The following is a 24339-nucleotide window of genomic DNA, read 5'->3' on the forward strand; positions in this document are numbered from 1 at the left end:
TAGAAAAAACATTTTATCACTGTGTTAATGTATTTGACAACTATAAAACATAGTTTAATTCATATATATTTTCCTTGGTTAGCAACATAAAGAGATCATTTACTTTTTAGATTTATTAGTAGTAATAGTGAGGAGACTTTGCCTGTATTCAAAAACCAGTAATTCTAAAGGTTTTATATTTGACTTTGAAATGTAACCAGATGGACAGACATTTATATTTGCTTGCATTTGTACCCAAATATATTTCATTAATCAGCCTTTTGGTCTTTCCTTCTATGTGCTGTATGAATAGTTGCCTTCTTGGGATTTATTTTAAGAACAAATGGTAGATGATTTCACCAATGGGAATGAACTTTGTCAATACTTATGTAGATTCTCTCTCTATATCACAGGGTATTGAGTACAAAGTTGGCAAATTCCCATTTGCTGCTAACAGCAGAGCTAAGACAAATGCTGACACAGATGGCATGGTGAAGATTCTCGGGCAGAAATCAACAGACAGAGTGCTGGGAGCACATATTCTCGGACCAGTGAGTATTGCAAAACCAGAGATCCCATTAAGAGTCCTAGAAAGCATTGCTGTTGATTCATTTTGAACCACCTGGTATTTTAATTCTGAGGTTACTCATTATCAGTAAAATTTTGAATTTGGCCTCTCTGCATCATTTCTAGCAGGGTACCAACAGCACTTTCACAGTCTTCCCCTTTGTCGGCTATCTATACTGCAGCCAAGATGATCTCTTCAAAACATTCAGCAGGCCATGTCCTCCAGTGGTGCTTTTCAGCTCCAGACTGCTACATACTGTATCTGTTCCTCCCTCCCTTTCTGACCTCATGTCTTTCTGCATTCCCCCTTTGCTCATTAATTCTGTGCCACATAGGCCTTCTCTCATTTTCATAACAAGCCAAGCCTGTTTGCATTTTAGGGCCTGTGGTTTGAGGTACCCTCTGCCTCCGGGCCTTTGAGGGGCTGACTCCTTATTGTCCAGGTCTCAGCTCACATGGGTCTGGGAAGCCTTCCTTTTCACTGAGCCTAAAGTATATCCTTGCTCTAGATAAATGTTGTTTCTGATGTAACAATGAGAATAGCATATTTGAGTGCTTACTCTGTCACTTTATACATACACTATTGTATTTTTTACAACAGCTTTGTGAGACAGATGGCTGCTATTATTTTTGAGGTGAAGAAACTGAATGAAGCACCCAGAACCAGTGGGTGGTTGAGGTAGTAAGTGGTAGATATGAATCTGGGCCATCTGGCTCTAGAGCTCAAGGTCTTCTCTGTCACCTTTTCCTGACTGGAGGACTTTTTCCTGGCTTTCCTCAACTGCTATAACAACAAAGATGTAAGGCAATTTTAAGATCTAAAAGCCTGCTTTTTTAACCATTTCTGTCCTGTTAGTGTACAGTTATTTTTGCTGTGAAAGCAAAATACTTCTTGGCTTGTTGTTTTAAAGGGTGCTGGAGAAATGGTAAATGAAGCTGCTCTTGCTCTGGAATATGGAGCATCCTGTGAAGATATAGCTCGAGTCTGTCATGCGCATCCGGTAATTATTCACAACATTCAGAATTAATGACTGCCTAAATTTTCTTCTGACTTACAAATACTTGGATTTAATTCTAAATTTTTTTCCCTTGTAGACCTTATCAGAAGCTTTTAGAGAAGCAAACCTGGCTGCATCATTTGGCAAATCAATCAATTTTTAAACTAGAAGATTATATATGTCTTCTGAAATTTCCTGGGAGCTTTTGTAGAGGTCCCATTTCTGAACAGGATATGCTCACAGCTCCAAGAATTTCTAGGACTGAATTATGAAACTTTTGGAAGGTATTTAATAGGTTTGGACAGAATGGAATACTCTCATATCTATATTTTACATAAATTTAATATTTTGTTTTAATGTATTAATATGCAGGATAAAAAGCTACTTATAGTAGCTTCCTGGGAAATTTTCATCAATCCATATTTTCTTGTTTATGAAAGATTCAACACCGCTGAATTTGTTACGTAGCTTTTTGATACAGAAAAGTCGAGTTTACTTTTACATGGATGGAGTTGGAGTATGGTATGTGAACAGTTATGTTTGAAGCAAGGTGATCAAGTTAAATTTCATTTGGTTTTCATATTGGAAACAAGTCAGGCCGGTGAGATTCAAATATGTATAAACTGATGTAAATAAAAAATGGTTTCTCACTTGTTTTATTTAACCCCTAAATTCTTACAGTTTAAGGGTATAATGTATGTGTTTAAGAGGTTCCATTGAGCTCTGCAAGTCTGAAGGATAGCTAGTGGTTACCTAAATTAACAGTCTACAAACTCAAATATTAAGTGGAAACTCAAATGTATTACAGTGGGGAATGAAGATCTTGAAATAAACATGTCTTAAATATTTATTTACTGGTTTTTCTGAGTGAATGTCAAGATCGTCCTAGCTTTCTTTTTTTTGAGTTGGAGTCTCACTTTGTCACCCAGACTGGAGTGCAGTGGCTGCTCCTAGCCACTGCAGCCTCGACCTGCTCGGCTCCAACGATCCTTCCGTCTCAGCCTTCCAAGTAGCTGGAACTACAGGCACATGCCACTATGCTCGGCTAGTTTTTTGATTTATTGTAGAGATGAGGTCTCGCCAAGTTGCCCCGGGCAGGTCTCGAACCCACGGGCTCAGGCAGTCCACTCACCTCAGCCTCCCAAAGCACAGGATTATGGGCTGAACCACCCAGCTCGGCTCGTCCTAGCTTTTTTATGACTTCTTGTACTGTGTATTCTTATTATTCTTTATTGCTTTTATAGGCCTGAATGTATCTTTTTTTCATATCATATACTATAAAGGCATTTGAAAGGTCATTTACCCTTTCATCAGTTTTAGAGACACTTACTGTTTAGCATATACTTCTGGAAAAATATAGCAGAAGGGAGTCTTGGGTCTTTTCCTATGTGAATTTCCTTGGCTTGACAAATGACTTTTTCTTTAAAGAGTGTTATAAAAATTGCATGTATTGATAATTGTTTAAAATGGCCATGTCTTGAGACACTAAGAGCTAAATAGGTGTTTGCATATTATAACTAAACTTAAGATTCATTCAGATTCATTATGTAGTTCTCAGATTTGGTATAAGTAGCATAGATTCTATTATGGTCATTATGAGTGAGACATCGTAGAGATCCTGGATTCTGCTACATACTTTTGAAGAAAATAGATTTTTGTGTTAGTCGGCTGTTAACTTGACTGCACACTAGCTCCAAACTCTGCCTTCTTTGTAGGGGCAGCAGCTGAAATGTCCTCAGTTGTTTTAGCATTCCTGTGCTGCCTGAAGTCTTTCTTGTGCATGTGTAGTTCAAGAATCAGCCAGAGATCGGGCAGAGTTTCTGCAGAGTTTGAGGCCACTGACTTCTGTGCCTTTTTTCTGGGATTTTCCCCTTTACATTCCAGTTGTTGTGGTTGCCTCAAACCCTGTTCTCTGATTCCTTCACCAACAAAACTTGACTTTTATCTTCCCATCAAGTGAAAACGTGTTAAAAATGGGATGTTTAGCTGGTGCTATTCTTTTTTAAGTGCCAGCTTCTTTCTACTTTCTGCCTGTTTGTGATTGCTTTCCAGTGCTTGACATTTAAAAAATATATATAATTTAATCAGAGTTTATAGTTTTTATCAGCAGGAAGATTGGTCTAATATGTGCTACTTTATTATTATTGGAAGTGAACTCTGCATTTTTAAAAAATTTGAAAACTTAGTGTTATGTGAATTGCTAGTTTATTTAAACCTCAGCCATGTCCCCTATTCCCAGGGGAGGAGTTTCTAACTAGGGAATAGTGAGATATAATATGAAATCCTAGCTGTAGAGACAAAATAATTAAAAGTTAAGTCCAACTTTGTTTCCATTCAGTATGAGAATGCAGGCATATCTTGGTGGAGAATAAGGTCACTTAAGGTTTTAAATGTTCACTTACTGTTACCTACTAAGCACTTATATTTTTTCTTTCTTTCATTTTTTTTTTTTTGAGTTGGAGTCTCACTCTGTTGCCTAGACTGGAGTGCAGTGGTCGCTCCTGGCCACCACAGCCTCGACCTGCTGGGCTGGGCTCCGGCGATCCTTCCGCCTTAGCCTTCCAAGTAGCTGGAACTACAGGCACGTGCTACCATGCCCAGCTAATTTTTGATATATTGTAGAGATGAGGTCTCACCAAATTGCCCAGGTGGGTCTTGAACCCGTGGGCTCAGGCAATCCACTCACTTCAGCCTCCCAAGGCGCGGGATTACAGGCTGAGCCACCGAGCCCAGCTCATATTTTCTTGAAGGGTGGGTTTATTTGTCTAGTTCATTGAGCTTATTAAAATTAATTTAAAAATGAGGTCTTTGGTTATTTAGCTGAAAAGGAATGGGAATGAGAGAGTTTCTATTGTTTTAAGTAAAATACCTATTAAAGAAAAAATAAAATTGCTCTAGTAGATGATGAGATATGACCATTTTGCTATAACTAGGATTATAAGGATTATGAGGATTCTTAACCTAAGTAAAAGTGACAAATAATTGTCTTGGGCCAGAGGGAAATTGCCTTATTGTTTAAATTATAGCTGTTTATATAACTTTTGGCCAAGTCCAGCTTCAAATGCAGCTGGTTTGGCTGTGTGGGGGTGGTTGTTAAGCAGTTCACAGAATAGTCTTGCTCTAAGAACATGTGAAAAAAACATTTAGGGGCTGGACGTTTTTAGGCTATAAAGTTGACACCAGCTTGGCAATTATATTCCATCGATTTTCATTATCTTGTAGATTGTTTATATGACTGTTTGGATTGTTATATGACTGGCCTCACCTACAAATTGTAGCAGAGACTCTTTAGTTGCTAAATTACATAAAATACAATATAAAAGTTGAGAAATTAGAGCATCATTCTGTACTTTTTAGTAGCATTGCTCAATTGGCAGGAGCTGTAGCCATAAACTCTGGCGTGATTTCATTGAAACCTTCCCCTCAGCAACCCTGGGCCTATCCTAGGTGGTAATACTTAGAAGCCACAGAATTCATCCTCCTGATTTTCTAAAACATTGCTTTATGTTTTCATTCCTAGAGCAAGGAAAACTTACAGGAATTTTGGCGACTGGAACAACTAAGCAGCCATTGAAATAGTGAAAGTAGTAATGGGCTATAGCCTTCCATTAACTTTGACCAGGATTCCCGCTGGGAGGTGATTAGGGGGATGAGAGGTGTGGATTTTTGGAGGTTATTTACCTGTCAAACATGAATAACAGCTTGTTTTAAGATATAACATATAAATTAGGGTCTTCATAATGGCAGTAAACTTATTAATAAATACATCTTTACAGTGACTATAACATTCTTTGTTTAAGGAGTCATGATTCAGTAAGAGTAACAATGAATTTAAGAACTATACTAAATATATATTCATACAAAAGCACTGTATTTTATTTAACGCCATACAAAATTTGGTGATTAAAAACATTAAATAGGTAATGAGTTTATTTTGAAGTCATTAGTCACTTTTTAAAATACAGCTGTTTCACTTTGGTCACCTCAGCCGTATCATACTTATAGCCTTTTCTCCTTTGTTATAAGCATGTGCTATAAACGGCAACCTTCTGGCTTATATCCTTCAGGAGTGAGCGGACTTCTTCTTCCAGTCTCACTAATTCTTGAGCTTTATCTTCCAAATACTTTTGATTGTCCTCATATTTTCTTTCTAAATCTGAAAAAAAGGAAAAGCCTTAGCAATTTATACTGTGATGATCAAAACCAATCTTATCTTTGCCTATCATGATCTATTTAAATACCTAAGACAAAGTGAATAGATATTCATTTAAAAAAAAAAAATCATGAACATTTGTGAAAAGACCCACCTTTGAGCAGTTGCAGCTTGCTGTTTGCTTGAGCTAGAAGTGTTTTTGCTTCATTCTGGAGCATTTCAGCTTTCCTTCTTGCATCAGCTGACTCTTCGGTTTTTTTGGCAATTAAATTTTCTACCTTCTTATACTTTTCGTCAAGTTCACCATCCAGAGTCTGCAGTTCCACATTTAGACAGAAAGAGGTGATAATGTTGGTGTCAGTAATTACAGTCAGGAGCAGTATATAATCATAGCAAGCTCAGATCACATTGATCTTTAACTTGCATGGCATGCATTCTGGATTAAGTATTACCAAGGGTATTCAGGTGTCATCAAACTATTTAATGGTAAGTAATTTAAAACACTGTCATAAAACAAACAGGGGAGTTGAATGTAAAATTGACATGCTTTAAAGAGCAATTCAAAAAAAGCTGAAGTTGCAGTAAGTCTCTAGCACTATGGTCTCATTCTCTTGATTAGCACTTTGCTGTAGCAAAGTTGTAGCATAACTGCATGGAGCTATATAAAGAAGTGAAGTAGATTTTTTTTTTCCTCCAGAAGTAGGTTAGATATCAGAGAAAGCCCATGTTGAAGAAATGGACTAAGTTAGAGTTTGTGAAGACCTGATTATCAGGAAATCAGAGGGAAAAGACAGATTTAACAAAAGCTTTAGGAAGAAAGGGTGAGATTGCATCATATGCCAAAAGTGAGTGAGAAGAGAAATGGGATGTGGGTTTGGAAAGACAGTTGCAAATTATTTTTTTTAGAAGCCGTTCAAATAACAGCCATGGAAATTTCATGTAAAGGGATTTTATTTTTGTTTTTTTATTGGAAGAAAATGTCATGCAAAATGCCTATTGCAGACATTGGGAGATTTATACCCTGATAACTGCAGGAAACTACATCAACTACAACAGAAAAGACTGACATTGTGGCAGTGAACTTCATTGTTTTGTTCTCTTCCCCAACCCAGACAGGTAGGGAAGTTACTCTTACTGCCTAAAAGCTACAGTAACTTTCAGGAAAAATTTTCAATAGTAAGGAGTTATAAACTGAAATAAAGCCATTTGATAATTTAAAATGTTCACTTTGGAGATGAACATTTGCCTCCAGAAATTTAGAAACTGAACATGTGTTTCAGTTATTACATGGTTTCTAGCTAAAAATTTGGGTTATGGTTATTTAGATTTTTCTCTGCAAAATAACTACCACGTGCTTCTCATTGGAAGGCACTTTAATTCAAATGAGTCTAAGAGAGGTAAGATTTGGTTTCCACTACTTGTTCTCTGTAATGAATTCTTTAAATTTTTTCCACTCTGCTTTTAAAGTATTCTCAAATGACCAAGTAATTTACTATATGCCATGAAGATCTTCCTAATTGAAATATAGTACAGAAATACAAATTCAATATACCTGTTTAAAGACTTATACCCCTAAGTTAAGTTAATTCCAGTCTTCTAAACTCATACCCATGTTTGGATTGGAGGGTCTAGGCAGTGCTCATTGGACACGTCTCTGTCCACATGCCTTCTTTTCCACCTGCGTTTCTTTAGACTATTTCAAAACTGGTCCGTATTAGGTCCATGTCTTTCCAAGGAAGGCAAGGGGGAGACTGGTTATTCCTTCGTCAACAAGGCTCTGAAGTTCACAAAGGTGTAATTACGTTACCTTCTTGACATCTTCTGTACTTTGTTTCACAGTATACACTACTTTTTCTATATATTCTGCTTCTCCAGAGTTCTGGGCAGTCTTCCGCTTAAGTTCTTCCACATTCCGCTCTAGCTCGCTGATGCGCTGGGAGGCGTTGAACAAGGTTTCCTCTGAAGCTGCTGTTTCAGACTCAATCTAAAAGTGTGTCAATCATCCAGCAAGCCATTAGTTTAAGAAATGGTAGGAATCACTATGAGTACAAATTTGGAGGAAAATTTAAAAGTCTGCTGTGACATTTTGCTATAGAGCAAAAGAATTACCAAAAAAAAAAATCTCCAAAAAACTTGTATGAAGTGCTCATACTTTACTCCTTATCACATATATTTATTCTTTTGGTACTTCTGATGGGCTAAGCTGAGATGTACGATTTTTCCTTACTGACAGGAAAAACCACCCCAAGGCAATTTGATGTGTTGAGAAAGCATTTTAAGGACACCTGCAAACTTTGGCTAAAGAACATTCATAAATAAGCAGCTGTGAGAAGAGAGATTTCCACATAAATTTTCAAATTAATGTAATGGGAAATTCGAACTTCCAATCATCATTTTAGTTTTTCTTATCAACTCTAAATGTTAAACTTTAATAGTGGAGGTTTCAGTTAATTACTGAGGACATAGAGACTAAGAATGTTCTTTGAAACTCTGAAAAGTTTCTATAGAATTGTGAGATGACACATGGTCTAGAAAAGTTACAGTTGGAAGCTATAAATATTTAGTTATTTAAGGGGAAAAAGACATCATCTGGGCAACTGGTGAGAACCCACATTTTGTCTCTTTTCACAGAAGATAAACATTGACTTTTTAAAAGCTACCCAAAATAAGCAACTGGGCTTCTGACAGATGAACTAATTTCACTGAGCACTAAATTTTTCTTTTAAATTATCTTTAAGGATGGGTGGTTCCAATCCATAGAATTAACTCTGAATAACAGTACTGCTATAATGAAATTAATGAGTCAGTATAGACAAATGCTAAAATCTGTAAATATTTCAAATCTAAGAACCTCAAAGTTTACCCATCAATTAACTTAAAATTCTTAGAGTAATTATAATGCTTACAAAATGAATTTTTATTTTAAGATGAGTGAATTGTTTCTGACAAGCTTTCATGAGCATAGATTAGAGGTTCTCTTTATTTCTTATTGTTACTAACCTAAAACACTTCCTGCCCCCAGAATCCCTGAAAAACAAAACCACATTAACTTGCATCATCAAACCACATATCTCCTCAGCTATAATATTTTCCAAATTGCTTTTCAAAACAACTGTTTCAGAAAAAAGGGTCTTGCTGTGTTGCCCAGACTGCTATGTTGCCACAATCATAGCACACAGTATCCTTGAACTCCTGGCCTCAAGTGATCTTCCTACCTCAGCCCCCTGAATAGCTGGGCCTACAGGCACATATCACTGTTCCTGGCTTTCAAAACAGTAATTTTTAAAGTTACTGAAATAAAGTTCAATAAAATGTTAATGGTACACTGACAAATTTGAAAACCCAGAGATAGAAAAGTCAAAAAGTTTTTCTGTGAAAGCAGGATTTATTGAGAGGACAGAAAATCACCCACAGTGGGAGGGGACCTGAGGGGGTTGCCCAAAAGTCAAAATATTTGAAGTTACAACTTAGCTTGATGGGGAAACTTAATTTTTCTAATACTCAAAATTTAGAGAAAAATGACTAAACGAATTATTAGGCTTCATTTCACTGACAGCAAGAGAACAAGGGAAGGTTTGTATCAGCTAACTAATGGTGGAAAAGCATGTTGAAAACTATCTTCCAGGGTTTAAACATAAGGAAGGTTCACCTGAGAAGGCTTATGGTGCTGGGTATGGGGAGCATCTAATTTTAAAGTATATTCTGACAACATATTTAGGGATTGGATGAGTCATCACTGACAACATGTTTAGGGATTGGATGAGTCATCAATTTTCTTCATTTTTTTAAAGGAAAGCTTTCCTAAAATTAGAGGGACAACAATTAACTTAACTTTTAAAAAGAACGAATAAAATAGAATTATGTTTGCATTACTTCTAAGAGATTAAGAGGATTTTTAGAATAAAAGCACAAAATCCCTATGAAAAATCCTCTCCCTAACGAGTGCCTTTAATATCTCTGGTAGTCTCTAAGTAGATTGTTTATGCATTCTGAACAGAGCAGATTGTTTAGTTATAAGATCTCTATTATGCTCCCCTAAAAATTAGGCTTTAGAAACAGATTCACTGCTCTCCAGTGGTTTTCAAAACTATTGTATAGTAAAATTTTTGTGACTGATGACCAAAATCTTGAGACAGCGGTCAGTTTTGAGAAAACAGTTTTCTTAAACTGAATTTTGATATTAGTATTACATTTCATACTACTGAACAGAATATAGGCTAGTTCCTGCAAGAATAGTTTTTTCTTGGACTTTTTTGTGGGAGAGAAAATGAGAGGGGGCTTAATGGTCTAGTGTCTTCCGTCCTTTTTTTTTCCTTGAAAATATATCTCCACTCACTTTTAGCATTCTTGCTATGGGAGTAGTTTAGATTAAAATTAAAGGAATCCTTTAATGTTGAGTTGTAAGAATTTTTGTTCATAGATAACTATCAGATGCACATTTCTGATAAGAATATACATGGATGTTTTCTCCTACACATAATAATGATTGTAATATCTTACCGAAGTTAGGAGGTTCTGGGTTCCTTGGATGTCTTCATCTGCTTGTTTGATTGCCTTCTCTGCTGCAATCTGGGCCTTTTCTGCTTCTTCCAGAGCTTCCTTTACCATATCTGCAGTGACTTTAACATCTGTTGCACTTTTGCTGAGTGAAAGAAAGATATAAGACAAATATATTGTTTGTGACCATGAAAAAAGTATTTTCAAAAAAGATCACTTCTCTTACAGAATACCTCCCCCTCCCCCATTGTCGACTAGGACCAGTGGCCCATGCCTGTAATTCCAGCACTTGGGAGGCCAAGGAGTTAGAATTCCTTGAGCCCAGGAGTTCGAGACCAGCCTGAGCAACATAGTGAGACTTCGTCTCTACACAAAAAATAAAATTAAAAAAATTAGCCAGGTGTGGTAGCACATGCCTCTAGTCCCAACTACTCGGGAGGCTAAGGCAGAAGCATCACCTGAGCCCAGAATGTCAAGGATGTTGTGAGCCATGATGGTGCCACTGTACTCCATCCTGGGTGACAGAGTGAGACTCTGACTCAAAAAAATAAGAATATCCTTCCTGAAATGACCAGACACTCACAAGGGTCATTCTTCAAAATCTCATTGGCTAAAGAAATACTCTAACTCCATGCAAGGTAGACAAAATAAGCCCCTTAGATGCCATGTCTATAGATACCTGGCTCTTTTAGCTTCTTCTAACAACATCTCAGCTCTGGCAATGTCTGTAGCACTTTGCTGGAGGATAACCTCTACTTGAGAAAGGCTTTCGACTCGTTCCCGTATGTCTTCTGTCAAGGTCTGTAATTGCTCTGGGGTGCTAGGCATTTCCATTTTCAATACTTCATTAGCAACTGCTTCAATGCTGTCCAAATCAGCACTGTCCTCTGAAAAGCGAAGATGTCCCCCAAAGAGGTGAAAAACCATGGATGGTTTACCCATTCAACCACTTGTCATCTCCTATGTGAACAGCACTCTAGGGTTATACTGAGACACTTAACTTTGTTTAGAGAGTTTATAATCTAAATGGGAGGGGGATATGAGACACACAAAAGACCACGAGCACCACTAGAATTTGCCTTAGGCTGAGTTAGTAAGGGAAGACTTCATGGAGGGTGAGGAACTGACCAGGTTTTGAAGGATGGCAGGATTTAGAAGAAAGGACAGTTGTAGATAGAGAGCCAGGAAGGGCAGCACATGTTATGTGAATGTCTAGATGAGTAAATGATTCAGATTGTGGGACACCATAAAGGCCAGTGCTTGAGGCTGGGACTTGAAGGCAATGAAGAATAGCTAGGAAACGATTGTTAATACAGATACAGAGAGCTGATGTTCCTTATAGATTACCTAGACTCAGGAAATTATAGAAAGGGAGAAAATAATAAAAAAGTTGGAGAACAGGACAGTGTGTTACCAGCGAAGCCAAGTAGTTTCAAATGTCAAATATGGATGGTGGGGAAAAAAATGACAAAGAGGTTAAGCTTCAGGTATGTCAGATTCTTATTTGTATGTGCCCTAAACTGTTAACATAAAAATGAACCTCAATGGATTTATTCACAAAACATAAAAATGAACCTCAATGGATTTATTCACAAGAAAATGTGTGCTTCAATGCTGGCTTCCATAGGCTGTTCCCTAAGATATCCTTAGCAAATACTGCAACTCCTTATTAGCCATTTCCCCTTCTTTCTTGATAACAGAATACTGATTTTTTTCATGTATCGACTTCTAAGGTCAGGTATAAGGATCGACTCAGCATTAAGTCCTGATTAGTCTGCCAATTACTGTAATCACGTTTATTTTCCAGTGACATTTATGCATTGGCATGTGACTTATTCTTGGCCCATGAGATTTATGGTGATGACTGCCTAAAGGCTTCTGGGGAAGGTTTCTCCCTTTTTTTTTGAGCCAGAGTCTCACTCTGATTCACTCTGTTGCCCAGGCTGGAGTCCAGTGGCATGCTTATGCCACCGCAGCCTTGACCTGCTGGGCTCAGGTGATCCTTCCTCCTCAGCCTTCCAAGTAGCTAGAACTGCAGGCATGCGCCACCACACCCGGTTAAGGTTTTAAAAAGATACAGTAAAGGAATAGATGTTCTATTCTTCCATTGTTATTCTGTCTAAATGAGAAGTCTGGAACTTTGCAGCCACCTTGTAACCACGAGGAGCTAGCTTGAAACAAAGCCAGTGTGCTTAAGATGGCAGAGTAGACAAATGAAACGTACATAGGTCCCAGATCCATGAAGCTATCTTGCCACTGGACTTCTTACTCAGATGTGGGAAAATAAACATCTTTGTTGATTTAGTCTGTTTCAATTGTGCGTTTTCTGTAACTTGTATTCAAAACTATCCTTACTGATACTACGCAAATTGACAGAACACTTGTGATCTGTACCACAAATTCTAGAGATTTTCTTTATAGAACACTTAAGGAACAGAGCCGTTTAACTACAGATGGAATATACTGTAAATAATGGAATTACAAAGTTCTGGGGGAATGATAAACTCCACTTTAGGTTCTGATGACATTGCATGTAATCTCTAACAGATTCCAAACTCAATTCTCACAGTAAGTGTTTGATTTTTGACTGCTACTTGAGTAACTCATCAGGTGTGTCTATATCTGCACAACACTGGAGAAGGTTACTTGACAGACATACATATGCCACATAAGAAATGGAAACACAGCCTGGGCAACATGGCAAGACCTCATCTCTACAGAAAGCCTCCAGCTACTTGGGAGGCTGAGGTGGAAGGACTGCCTGAGCCTAGAAGGTCGAGGCTGTTGATTGTGCCACTGCGCTCCAGCCTGGGTGACAGGATGAGACCCTGACTCAAAAGAAAAACAAGAAATGAAAATATCTCTTAAGATGGACTTTTCTTTTTCTTAATTTGGAAATGTCATGCAATACACTATCAGAAATTGATTTAATAAAAAATGCAGATTTGAGTACTGGCTTCTCAAACAGAGAATCTCATAGAAAAAAATAACTAAAGGTAAAATGATAATGAAAAAATTTCTTACGGGTCAAAAAGTTTCTGATTTCCTTGATCAGATTTCTTAGACCCTCATTGCTCTTGTCTACTTTTGCCTTCGTAGCATTTGTCTTCAGCAGAACATCCTGAGCATTCTGTTTTGCCTCATCTGCCCTCAGTTTTGCTTCAGAGACCTGTTAAATGGGAAGAATGAGTTACACATGGAAGAATTTTTCTAAAGCAAACCACAATATTAGAAATGGTCCAAAAGATGATGTTGAAAACTATGCATTTGAAATCATGTTTCTGAGAAACAACTTTATCCCGTTCAGCAAAGTACTATACTCCTATACAGACTGGACATATTCAGCCTACAGATTCATATGTAAATAGGGCTAGCATTTAAAATTTCAAGTTGTTTTTAACTCCTACATAACATTTGATGGCCTGTGAAATGTTCCCTAGTCTCTTTCTCAGGTGTCCCCATAAATTCTTCAGTTAAAAGTATGTGTCACTTTAGAAGAATAAAGGCTCAATTGCTTAGTATAGGATTTTTGTAGTACAGCTGGATGTAATTATAACCCCAGAGTCATGATAAGTAATGCGGTTTTCTCAAATTATCATCAGTCTAAGATTTGAACATCTTGTCCTAAAGCATGTGTTATTCCCCTGTGAGGAGAAAGCACATTCTTTATAAAGAAAATCTCCCCATCTCTTTTTCTGATCTCACGGAAACATAAACTTTCATACTTGATTGTGGCAGGCCCTTTTCATTTTAGTCAGCATTTAGAATGATTTCTCCCTCTCAGCTCCTCCAGTTCCCAACTGAAAGCAAACAAACACATGTAACAAGACCCAAGGCTGCCCACTGAATCACCATCTTGGAGAGCTGTTCCACTTCAGCCAGGGCACTCAGGACATCTTGGTCAAAGTCCATGGCTTTCTGCCAGGCACTGTGTGCAACCGTGACCAGACCACCACAGCCAGGCCCCCCACACTTCTTCTGTCCTTCGTCGGTTCTGCAGTTCGGGCCGCCACAGTCAGTCTCAGAACAGGAGGCCCCTGGAGGCGTTCCACAGGTCTGCAACAAGCCAAGGATCAGGCACAAAGGTTCACATCGTGAGTCTGCTGTAGCAAAACAGCTGTGCAAGGTCTGGGTGGCCCCAGAGAACATGTAGGTGGTCCTCAGCAAGGGTGCTTGAAAACATAGTGTTTGGGTGACAAGAGAAAGAGAGGAGCAAAGAGCTTAGGAATAAGCTAACCTGAGAGAACAAAGTTTAGTACTCCTCATCACTATCTTCTGCCCAAGTGAGTTAAAATACCACAGGGGCTCTGCCCAGGGAGCAAACATGATCTGCTGTATCAAGTTGAATTCTGCCTGTGTGGGGGGTCAAAGAATGTTTCTCTTTTTCTAAGATCAAACTGGCAAACAGGTGAACGTTCTTTGGGCTCAGCACCATGTTAAAAGTGCTCTGGTAAATATGGTGACATAAAAGGCCTTATATGTAGCCTTCTAGGAACTTTCCATCCAGTTAGGAAGACAGAATCACTCCACATAAAATAGCCAAGAATAGATAAGAAGTCCCCCAAGACACCCCACACCCCCAAGATGTAGTAAATATGAGGGAAAGTGGACAAAGGAGAGGCTGTGGAGGAATGCAACAGTTGAAGCTGAGGAAAGATCTGGCGGCTGGTGGAATTTGAGCAGGGGAAGTGGGAGAACATTCCATATGTTAACACAGCATGAACAGAGGAACAAAGGTGGATGTAGCTTTTCCAAGTTTCTATCCCCCACAGCCATCACATGTGCACAGAGGCCGCCTTCCTTACTGCTCAGTCATGGCATACAAATGCCAGTTGGGAAATTAGAAGTGTGTTGTGTGATAGAAAAGACTGAGCGTGAAGCAAATTGTATCCAGAATGATTCTTTTGTAGAAGACACTCATGCAGAAAAGAGGCAAAAGATGGACTGCCATGAAAAGCAGTGAACAGGATATTCCCAAATAAGACAAGGAAAGCATTGTTTTAAAGAACTAAAAAAGTCGTTTTTGAATAAATACAATAAAATTTTTAGCCTAGTAATGTTAAGATAACTATAATCTCATGACATCTCAAATGATAACTAAAACAGTCTTTCATGCATCTGGTTTACAGTGCATGAAAAGTTTCAGAAAATAAAGTTTACTCTGCAAGCGGCAGAAGAATATGCACCTTAATCAAGGAGAGAAACGTAAACCTTCTGGGATGCTCTCAAAACACTAGGAGATCTGTTTTGTTTCAATAGATGGACAGACATGAAAAAACCAGCATGGTTCTAGCCAAATATCTACAAAGATAAAGTAAGTACCTAAAACAAAAGGACAAAAATCTATCGTTACCAAAGGAAATGGCAGTAACGGCCCTATAGAGTTCTCATGGGCTAATCAACAGAGACAAAAACAGTAAGAGAAAGAAGCTGGCTCAGCCCTAGTTCAGATGCCAGGTGGCAAAACAAGCACAGGGAAGAGCACACATCTATAAGGTCAGAGGGACCCCCACTCCAAGAGGCCTCCTGTGACAAAACAAAAATCCTGTAGCATGCTTAGCTGCTTCTCACTGTGGGTCACAGAGAGTTTGCAACGATTGATTTCTTACTAGTGTATAAAGAAGGAATCAGCACCCAAAGGAGAAATTGAGAAAATTGGCATTTCATGTCCATATATAACAACTCTGCCTATTGTTAAGTGCAGTTTGTACATTGCTCTAGGCCTTCATTTTTCTTTTTCATTTGACAAATGGTGAGAGGAGACATCATTTGCTCATGATGTCCCCTAGCTGTAAAATTCCATAAGATAATAAATATAAAACCTTGCAGGCATCAATAAAATTGGTCATAACATAATGCAGGTAGTGTGTTCTTGTCTATTTCAGAGAATGTGAGGAAGATAGAAATGGGGAGCTCATCAAGACAAAGTTGTGATGAAGTCTGAATTCTTCAGTCACCTGCTCACCTCCCTTCTCTTACTGTTCTTCTGTGTTTCCCAGGCTAACAGAACACAGGCCTTAGTCTACACAAAGTACCCTCCAAAGTCTCTCCAATAGGTATCCTTCCATGAAAAACACTGAGGAAGCAGGAGAAAGAAACAGGTTCAGTTTGGCTTTTTTTGGCCTTCTGCCTGATTTTCATTAAACTAATGATTCAATTTCATTTGGCTCCAGAGTAGCTTTTAAAAGCTTCCTGGAGATGAATCTACTTTCTAGGCTGGTTTTGGGGTTAATCTTCAAGTAAAGTTACTGGAACAAAGGAGTATTTTAGCTAACACCCATAGAAGAATTCTTTTGTTCCCTTTAATTTTTTAAGAAAGGCTTTTCTAGAATGATTCAGAATTCCTTCACTGAGATGAATTTTACACTTCAAAATCAGAATAAAGTAACAAAGAAATGTCCGAGCCAGGCATGGTAGTGCATGCCTGTACCTCAGTACTCAGGAAGGCTGAAGAGGGAGGATTGCTTGAGCACAGGAGTTTGAGGCACCTGGGCAAGATAGCAAGAACCCGGTCTCCAAAAAAAAAAACAACCAAAAAAAGCAATGTCCACAGTATAAAAAGAATCAAGTTTCACTGAGATGTCACTGAATCGATGGAAGAGTTATGGGAGAATAGACATGATTCTTTGGTTGTGTACCACAGAGAAACAGCTGAAAGAAAGGAAGGCTGCTTAGCTGACATGCTGTTTTTCATCTGTCTTGGTCGTAGATACCACATACCATGGTACAGAGACATGAGCCTAGGATTTTCACTCCTGCTGATTCATTTGCAGACTGAATAATATTAAAGACAAAGCAGGGTATTTTGCTTTGTTTTCCCCAGAAGGCACCACAGAAGTGAGGCCAAACCCCCAAACCTCACCATCTCGGCAGCAGCTGAAAGGTCTAGGCTCTGTAGTTTGCCTGCCAGTTCATCAAGAAGGCGAGCCTGTTCCTCTTGCTTTTCCCTGAACTGAGACTCTCGCTCCAACATCAAGTCTTCGACTCTGTCTCTCGTGAGAGCTGACTGCTCCACGGTGCTGTTGGGTTCTGTGGTGGAGGCGTTCACCCTTTCCTCCGCCTCAAGAGACATCTGGAAATACTTGGTGATGCTATCCAAGGCGCCTAGGGTGGGAATGGAATTGCCCACAGTTAATCTTGTCATGCTAGGTTTCTTCACCAATTAGTGCCCGGATGTGGTGTCTTCTGGCCTTAAATTTATTTTAAGTTTTAAAATTCAAAAAAGAAGAGATTTATGAAGTATAGTTTTCTTCTTATGACTGATAAATATGTTTTGTCCCATCAGCACTTGGTCTAGCCCTGCCAGAATCTGGTCACAAATGAAAAAGTAAACCAGGCAGATGTTCCTGTACACTAGCAAACATACAGTTCTTTCTGAATAGCTGGTGTCAGGCAGCCTGTAAATTATATGTCCAGATGGGTTTTCCCTCTTCTCAGTCATGTACTGAGATATGCTCAAAAGACTAGTAAAGTCAGCTCTCCATTCTCGTGGGTTCCGTATCTATGAATTCAACCAACTGTAGGTTGAAAGTATTCAGGAAGGCCTGACTCGAAGACTCAGCCTGTAATCCCAGCACTTTGGGAGGCCGAGGTGAGTGGATTACCTGAGCCTGCGGGTTTGAGACCAGCCCGGACAACTTGGTGAGACCTCGTCTCTACAATAAATCAAAAATTAGCTGGGCGTGGTAACATGCACCTGTAGTTCTGACTACTTGGAAGGCTGAGGCGGAAGGATCACCAGAGCCCAGCAGTTGGATGCTGGAGTGACCGTGAGCATGCCACTGCACTCCAGCCTGGGTGATGAAGTGAGACACCATCCAACTCAAAAAAAAAAAAAAAAGTATTTGGGGGGTGGAAAGAAGAATGGTTGTGTCTGTACTGAATATATAAAGATTTCTTTTTTTTGAAAGTCAGGGTCTCACTCTTTTGCCCAGGCTGGAGTGCATTGCCTTGATCACTGTTCACCACAGCCTCAACCTCCTGGGCTCAGGCGATCCTTCTGCCTCAGCTTCCCAAGTAGCTGGAACTACAGGTGAGCACCACCACATCTGGCTAATTTTTAAATTTTTTTGTCGAGACAAGGTCTCACTATGTTGCCTAGGCTGGTTTTGAACTCCTGGGCTCAAGCAATCCTCCCGCCTCGGCCTCCCAAAATGCTGGGATTATAGGCTGAGCCACTGCCTGACCAGACCTTTTTTTCCTGTTATCATTCCCTAAACAATACAGTATACTATTTACTTGGAATTTACATTGTATTTGGTATTATAAGTAATCTAGAGATTATTTAAAAGTATACAGAAGAAAAAGAAATATAAAAATAAAATTCAAAAAAGAAAGGAAAAAAGTAATGCTGGACACAGTGGCTCAAGACTAATTCCAGCTTATTGGGAAGCTGAGGCAGGAGTATTGCTTGAGTCCACAAGTTTTAGACCAGACTGAACAACATGGTAAGAACCTATCCAAATAAATAAATAAATAAATAAATAAAGTAGGGGCTGTGCAGAGGTCATGTGCAAATACTACGCTATTTCATGTAAGGGACTTGAGCCTCTGTGGATTTTAGTGTCCAAGGCGGATCCTGAAACCAATTCCCCACAGATACTGAGGGATGATTGTATTATGTATATAAAAATAGCATGACACATTCTGGCTTTAGGGACCTAGTCAGGGAATAAAAGCAGTCATGCATGAAACAGGATAGAAAGTGTGATCTCACTTATTTCTAGTTTCTTTTGCTTTCTGTGAAGGGTCGTCTATGGCCTGTGATAATCAGTAAATGAAGGATTTGCAGAAATTATTTCCTGACTAAGCAACATTCTTGAATGTACAAGGATTTGCAGAAGTATCTACTTAATACCTCAAATATTCAAAAAGAGCCTCTTTCCAAGAAAAGACTAGGGTTTTTCCAGTTAGTTAAGCCACTGGAAAAAAATCAGGAAATGGATACCATTCTAATGCAAGTGGTGCCACACACTTTATAGGACCCTGGCTGTGTCTCTTAGTTTCCCTGAGTCCCAAGTCCCACATTTGTAAAAGGGGAACTTTAATCCTCATTTGTGCTAGAGACTCAGTGAGCAAGTTTCTGAATTATTAGAAGGCACTGATTTTTTTTTCCCAGAAAGTGCTATATTAGAATGTTAAACAGATAGTTAAATCCATTGTCCAGAGCTGAGTATTTGCACAAAAATGCTCACCCCGAATATCTGAGTTTTTGATAAATTCCAATTGTTCAGCAAGTTCTTTTACAGTGTTGTCTAAGCTTTCTGCCTCTGTCTGTAGAGAATCCAGTTCTTTGGCTGTGCTGTTGCTTTGGGAAGCTGTGTCAGATAATTTCACTTCTATTTGAGCCATCTTTTCTGAAACATCTTTGGTTAGTTTCCTGTAGAGAGAAAGGCAAGGTTACCTATGTAAAACAAGCCAGAGGGGGAGCTTTACAGTTTCATTTTTACATTTTCTACTAGTATTGTATTCTTTACTTTCTGTAATTTCAAACTAATTCAGTCATTTGCAACAATTCATCTCTTTCTGAGTACTGGTTTTATTCTCCTTATCATAAAAGATTATATTAAATCTAACCAATTTTCTTTCCTCGAAGACACTGAGGAAAAACAGAGGTACTACTCAACTGTGTTGTGGTGGCCAGGCCATTTGAGAGATTCATGTGCAATGCATGTAATATGAGCACAGGTCAGAGTGTGGAGCCCCAGCTCCATATGCGAGCAGCTTCAAGCCCTTACAACAGCGAAAACTCAAAAGACAAATGACTCCAGTGTAGAATTATGCCCCCTACCTCCTGCCAAACAATGTTCTCTGAGCCTCAGGGATCTCCTTCAAGATGAAACTTGCAGAGAGGAAGCCCCACAGCCCATCACGAAGACAATAAGAGCAGCCAATGCCAGCTTTCATAGCCATCCCCCCCCCCCCGTTTAAGCAAAGTTCCATCAAAGTCGCCTCCCTCTTCTACCACCAACAGCCCTTTTATTTTATTTTATTTTATGAAAGAAGGTAGTATCTGAGAAAGAAATGTGTATCCCAAAGAAAAGAAGACCTCAGCTCTGAGTCTTACTGGTTCACTCATTGAACATGACTGTCTTCTAGGAATATAATAGTATACAAGCAAGCACTGGGAAAATGTAAAGATTCTGAAAGGCTGGGGATCATTAGAAAAATCATATGGAAGGCTGAGATAAAATCATGACTGAGCTCAAAGAAAAAGTACTTAAAGGGATACTTTGGTTTGGGGGATTAAATGACGTTTTATAAACCCAATGAGTTTTTTTCCTGAGGATAATATATGGTCTTTTTTCAGTACTTTGCTTTTATTAATCAGTTGACTCATGGAAGGTTTTCATTTCTTCTCAGGTCTCATAAAATGGTATAGTTTAAAAAAAAAATCTAACGTCATGTATTTTAAAATATGGCCACTTTAATAAACAGTTATATACCTAACCCTGAATTGTACCCCACATCTTTAAAATTAAAAAATAAGTAAATAAAGATGGCCACTTTGGTTCCTAAAATGTGCATCCTTGGATAGTTAGTGTTTTGACTAGTTTTCCTGTGATTACAATCCATCGAGTTAAATGAATAGTGAGAGTGGAAACAGAACTCTTTCAGGAATGTAATCTCTCTTCTGGCAAGCTCTCAAAGGACATCAGATTTTTCTCCTTCTCCCAGAGGTGCATGAGACCCACGCCAAGAATTGTTTCCTTGAAGGGCTTACACTCAGACCACAGCCTTCCAGAACTTGTGATCGCTGCACATTAGGAGGCTTAGTCTTTTTAATGAGGTAAAAGACCTCATTAAATGCATTATCACCCCACATCAGACATTTCCTAGCACCCTGGTCAACCACATGGTCTTGGGCATAAAAACTGACACTTGAAATCAAGGGACCAGTTTCTTTAAATCTTGAAGGTCTAGGAAGGGCCTTCTTTAAGTCCCTTGAGATAATACCAGCTGTCTCCTTCCTGCTTCTCATGCACAGTATGAGATAAAAAGCTCCTTTAATGCTGATTAAGGTCCCAATACATGCAAAAAATGTGACTGTAATTTCATAATGTAAAATCACCTTATTAGTGTACAGTATTTAGCTATGAAGGCCCTTGCTCAGGCCTAGATGGCGAGTCTGCAATAAAAACCATAGTGTCTGGGGAAAAACAAGTGCTTCAGACCATTTTCTGTTTTGTCCTTCAGCTCTTAGGCCTTACTGTGCTGTTTTTGGAAAAAATAATTGGGATGTTTAGGGGCAGGAGAGATGAGGCCAGGAGAAAAGGTAAAAAAAAAATTACCCCTGAGGAGTACAGCATCACTCTAGGCTTCCACGAACAAAATAAACACTATCTGATCAGAGGGATGATTACCCAGGGAAGGGCCAGGACAAGGGTTTTTTTTATTGTAGAGAAGTTGTTATCATTAGATGAATGAAGCACTGATCTGGTGGACTGATCAGTGGAAATAATTTGAAATAAAGAGTCTTAATTGTGGTAACAGAATTCCCCTAGTAGTAGCAATACTCACAATAATTTATATTTACAATCCTTTTTGCAACCACATTATCATTTCATAGATCAATCCTTTTGCTACTCCATAAGATAAAGGCAAATATTATTATCCTATCCTCCTCTACAGGAGAGAAATAAGAGGCTCAGGCATTAAGTGAGTCATCCGGGTTCCTAAGCCAGCACATGGCAGAGCTGAGACTCAAGGATGGCTCTTTGTCTACCAAATCCAGTGGTTCTCCCATTCTGCTGCCTTAGAGCATTATTTGCAAGAGGAGTGCTGGTTAGAGCACTTGCGCTTTCTATACTGCAGCCTCCAGAAGGCTGGTTCCCACCAGTGTGCCAGCATCCACTCACCCAAATGCCCCTTCTAGACTGCTGGAAAGTAAATGGCCCAGAATCTGTTTTCACTCACAGGACTCACCAAGCCTTCTAATAGAAACACCATGCCAGGAAATCTTTGCTGTTTATTCATAAAGTTGAAAAAACACTGAGTTGCTACTCTGGCTCATTAACTACTTACTCCGCTTCCTCAAAGAGAATCCCAATGTTTTTCAGTGGCTCTGCTGCTGGGCTCTGTGCCAGGATGTCTTTTATCTCGTTCACTTTCTTCTCCACCAAGTCCATAGTCTCCCGGTAAGGCCCGATCACACCACTGATCTTCAAGGCCTTGGCTTTCTCCAGGAATTTGTGGGTCCTGTTTGTCAACTCGGCAATGATCACATCCCAGAGAGCAAAGCACTGGTGGCAGGGTGTGCAGTCAGGGAAGACTCCCGAGTACCCTCGTGTGCACTTGTCACAGCGTGGACCCTCGACACCCTCCACGCAGACACACTGGCCGGTGGATTGGTCACACTGCGGCGTCTCAATGCCCCTGGGGTCACAGTCACAGGCTAGAAGGGAAACAGCAACGTTAGCTGATCCTACTTGATCACAAACCTCAGTGACAAGACTTGGCATCTAGAATCTTCATTCACTGTTAAAATGGGAAAGTGTCAACCGATGACAATTTACCAGTGGCTCATGTAGAAACTACAGCAGCCTCCTCCAGCACATGCATGATCTCAACTCCTGCTAACTCCTTCTGAACAGCCATAGTCAAATAATAATTAAAAAATTAACAGCTAACGCTTGATTGAACACTGTGTGCCAGGTATTGTAGAAGTGTTTTACACACGTCACCTCACGTAACCCTCACAATAGCCCTGTGGGATAGGTGTTACACCAATCACTATTTCACAGATGCGGAAGCGGAGAGATTACATATCAGGTCCCAAGTCTCATAACAAGGGAAAAGTCGTGCTGGGATTCTGACTGAGCACTTTGCAACTCCAGAATCTAGGCTCTTAGCCTCCGTCCTGCCTCTGCCACCCTCTTACTGGGATTTCCCTGCAGACCATGTCAGTGTAGACAATTCCAGTTACATCCTGATAACATGAGCCATCTGGCAGGAGATATAGCACAAACAAGCAACTCTTAACAGACCCTATCTCATCACAAAACAGAACAGAAATACTTAGTGAAATGCAATAAACTTGACCAAAAGACAACTAATTCTGAAAGAAGTCACAGGAATTCTAAGCATCTAGTTTAAAGGCTCTCAATTAAGTAGAATCTAACTTGTGGGTATCTGCCATTGTGATAACCACTCCCAGTACTGCAAGCCTGTAGGCTCATAAAATGTCAGAAGGATACTGGGAGCCATTCAGTTTCAGTCTCAGCCTCTCACACAGAGTCAAATGGCACATGGTAAAGTCACACATTGTACAGAGTAAAAATCAGTGTTCTTAGTCAATAGCTGTGGCCGAGATTATTTATCACAATGGCTGTGTTGCTGAACCCTGGCTTAGAGTCCCAAATCTTAGGTGATCAAATCATTTTTATATCAACACCTGACATTTCACAGTATTTGTACAGTGTTTGAGTAACAAAAGGCCTGTACACACATCTTACTGCTGGCCTTCAGTCCATTCTGGGAAAAGGTGGGAATAAATTAATGAAAAGAAAACAAATCCTGGTTAGATTGTGGACTCCAAGGGCAGGGGCATGCCTTAAACCACTTTTCCTTTCTTAGCATTAGACACAGGGTTAACTTGCAATTGGAATTCAACAGTCTTTCCCGAATGAGGCCCCAGCCTCATTTCAGTATAGGTATGCAAAAGACCTTGACGTACCTTTATAAAAGAAAATAATCCACATAAAGGGCAATGTCAACTGTGGCAAAGCACAACAGATTCATGCTCTCGTAATATCTTTATAAACTCTTCTTGGGTCAGTAGCTGTGATTTGTCTCTGAAAGACCTTCTTTCTTTTTTGGGGGGTCTCCCCCTGTCACCCAGGCTGGAGTACAGTGGCTCACTGCAGCCTTAACCTTCTGGACTCAGGTAATACTGCCTCAGCTTTCCAAGTAGCTGGGACTGTAGACATACAACACCACACCCGGCTAACATTTTTGACTTTTTTTGTAGAGACCAGGTCTCACTATGTAGCCCAGACTGATCTCGAACTTCTGGTCTCAAACGATTTTCCTGCCTTGATCTCCCAAAGTGCTGGGATTACAGATGTGAGACACCAAGCCCAATCTGAAAAACTTTCCAATAGAATATTTTCCAGAAGCAGTTATATGGAAGGTCCTGAGAGCTGC

At 39.4% G+C, this 24339-nt stretch overlaps 2 protein-coding genes across 8 annotated transcripts in view; one reads left to right on the forward strand and one right to left on the reverse strand.

Annotated features, from left to right (window-relative positions):
* The window catches only part of DLD (dihydrolipoamide dehydrogenase), a 38943-nt gene extending 36549 nt beyond the window's left edge, over positions 1 to 2394 (forward strand). For all 6 annotated transcript variants that reach the window (XM_008052508.2, XM_021709735.1, XM_021709734.1 and 3 more), the window contains 3 exons: positions 393 to 530; positions 1458 to 1547; positions 1642 to 2394. In XM_008052508.2, coding sequence (XP_008050699.1) covers positions 393 to 530; positions 1458 to 1547; positions 1642 to 1707 — 294 coding nt within the window. In that variant the 3' untranslated portion in view covers positions 1708 to 2394. The remainder of the gene's footprint in view (positions 1 to 392; positions 531 to 1457; positions 1548 to 1641) is intronic.
* A 3007-nt stretch (positions 2395 to 5401) lies between these two features.
* Positions 5402 to 24339, reverse strand: part of LAMB1 (laminin subunit beta 1) — a 77465-nt gene continuing 58527 nt past the window's right edge. For both annotated transcript variants that reach the window (XM_008052511.2, XM_021709733.1), the window contains 10 exons: positions 22219 to 22588; positions 19389 to 19573; positions 17057 to 17298; positions 14047 to 14250; positions 13219 to 13363; positions 10874 to 11081; positions 10198 to 10339; positions 7505 to 7681; positions 5852 to 6011; positions 5402 to 5700 (listed from right to left, as the gene is read on the reverse strand). In XM_008052511.2, coding sequence (XP_008050702.1) covers positions 5564 to 5700; positions 5852 to 6011; positions 7505 to 7681; positions 10198 to 10339; positions 10874 to 11081; positions 13219 to 13363; positions 14047 to 14250; positions 17057 to 17298; positions 19389 to 19573; positions 22219 to 22588 — 1970 coding nt within the window. In that variant the 3' untranslated portion in view covers positions 5402 to 5563. The remainder of the gene's footprint in view (positions 5701 to 5851; positions 6012 to 7504; positions 7682 to 10197; positions 10340 to 10873; positions 11082 to 13218; positions 13364 to 14046; positions 14251 to 17056; positions 17299 to 19388; positions 19574 to 22218; positions 22589 to 24339) is intronic.

Source organism: Carlito syrichta, unplaced genomic scaffold, assembly GCF_000164805.1.
Source record: "Carlito syrichta isolate Samal-C Ts95f unplaced genomic scaffold, Tarsius_syrichta-2.0.1 Scaffold279535, whole genome shotgun sequence".
In the NCBI taxonomy this organism is placed as follows: domain Eukaryota; kingdom Metazoa; phylum Chordata; class Mammalia; order Primates; family Tarsiidae; genus Carlito; species Carlito syrichta.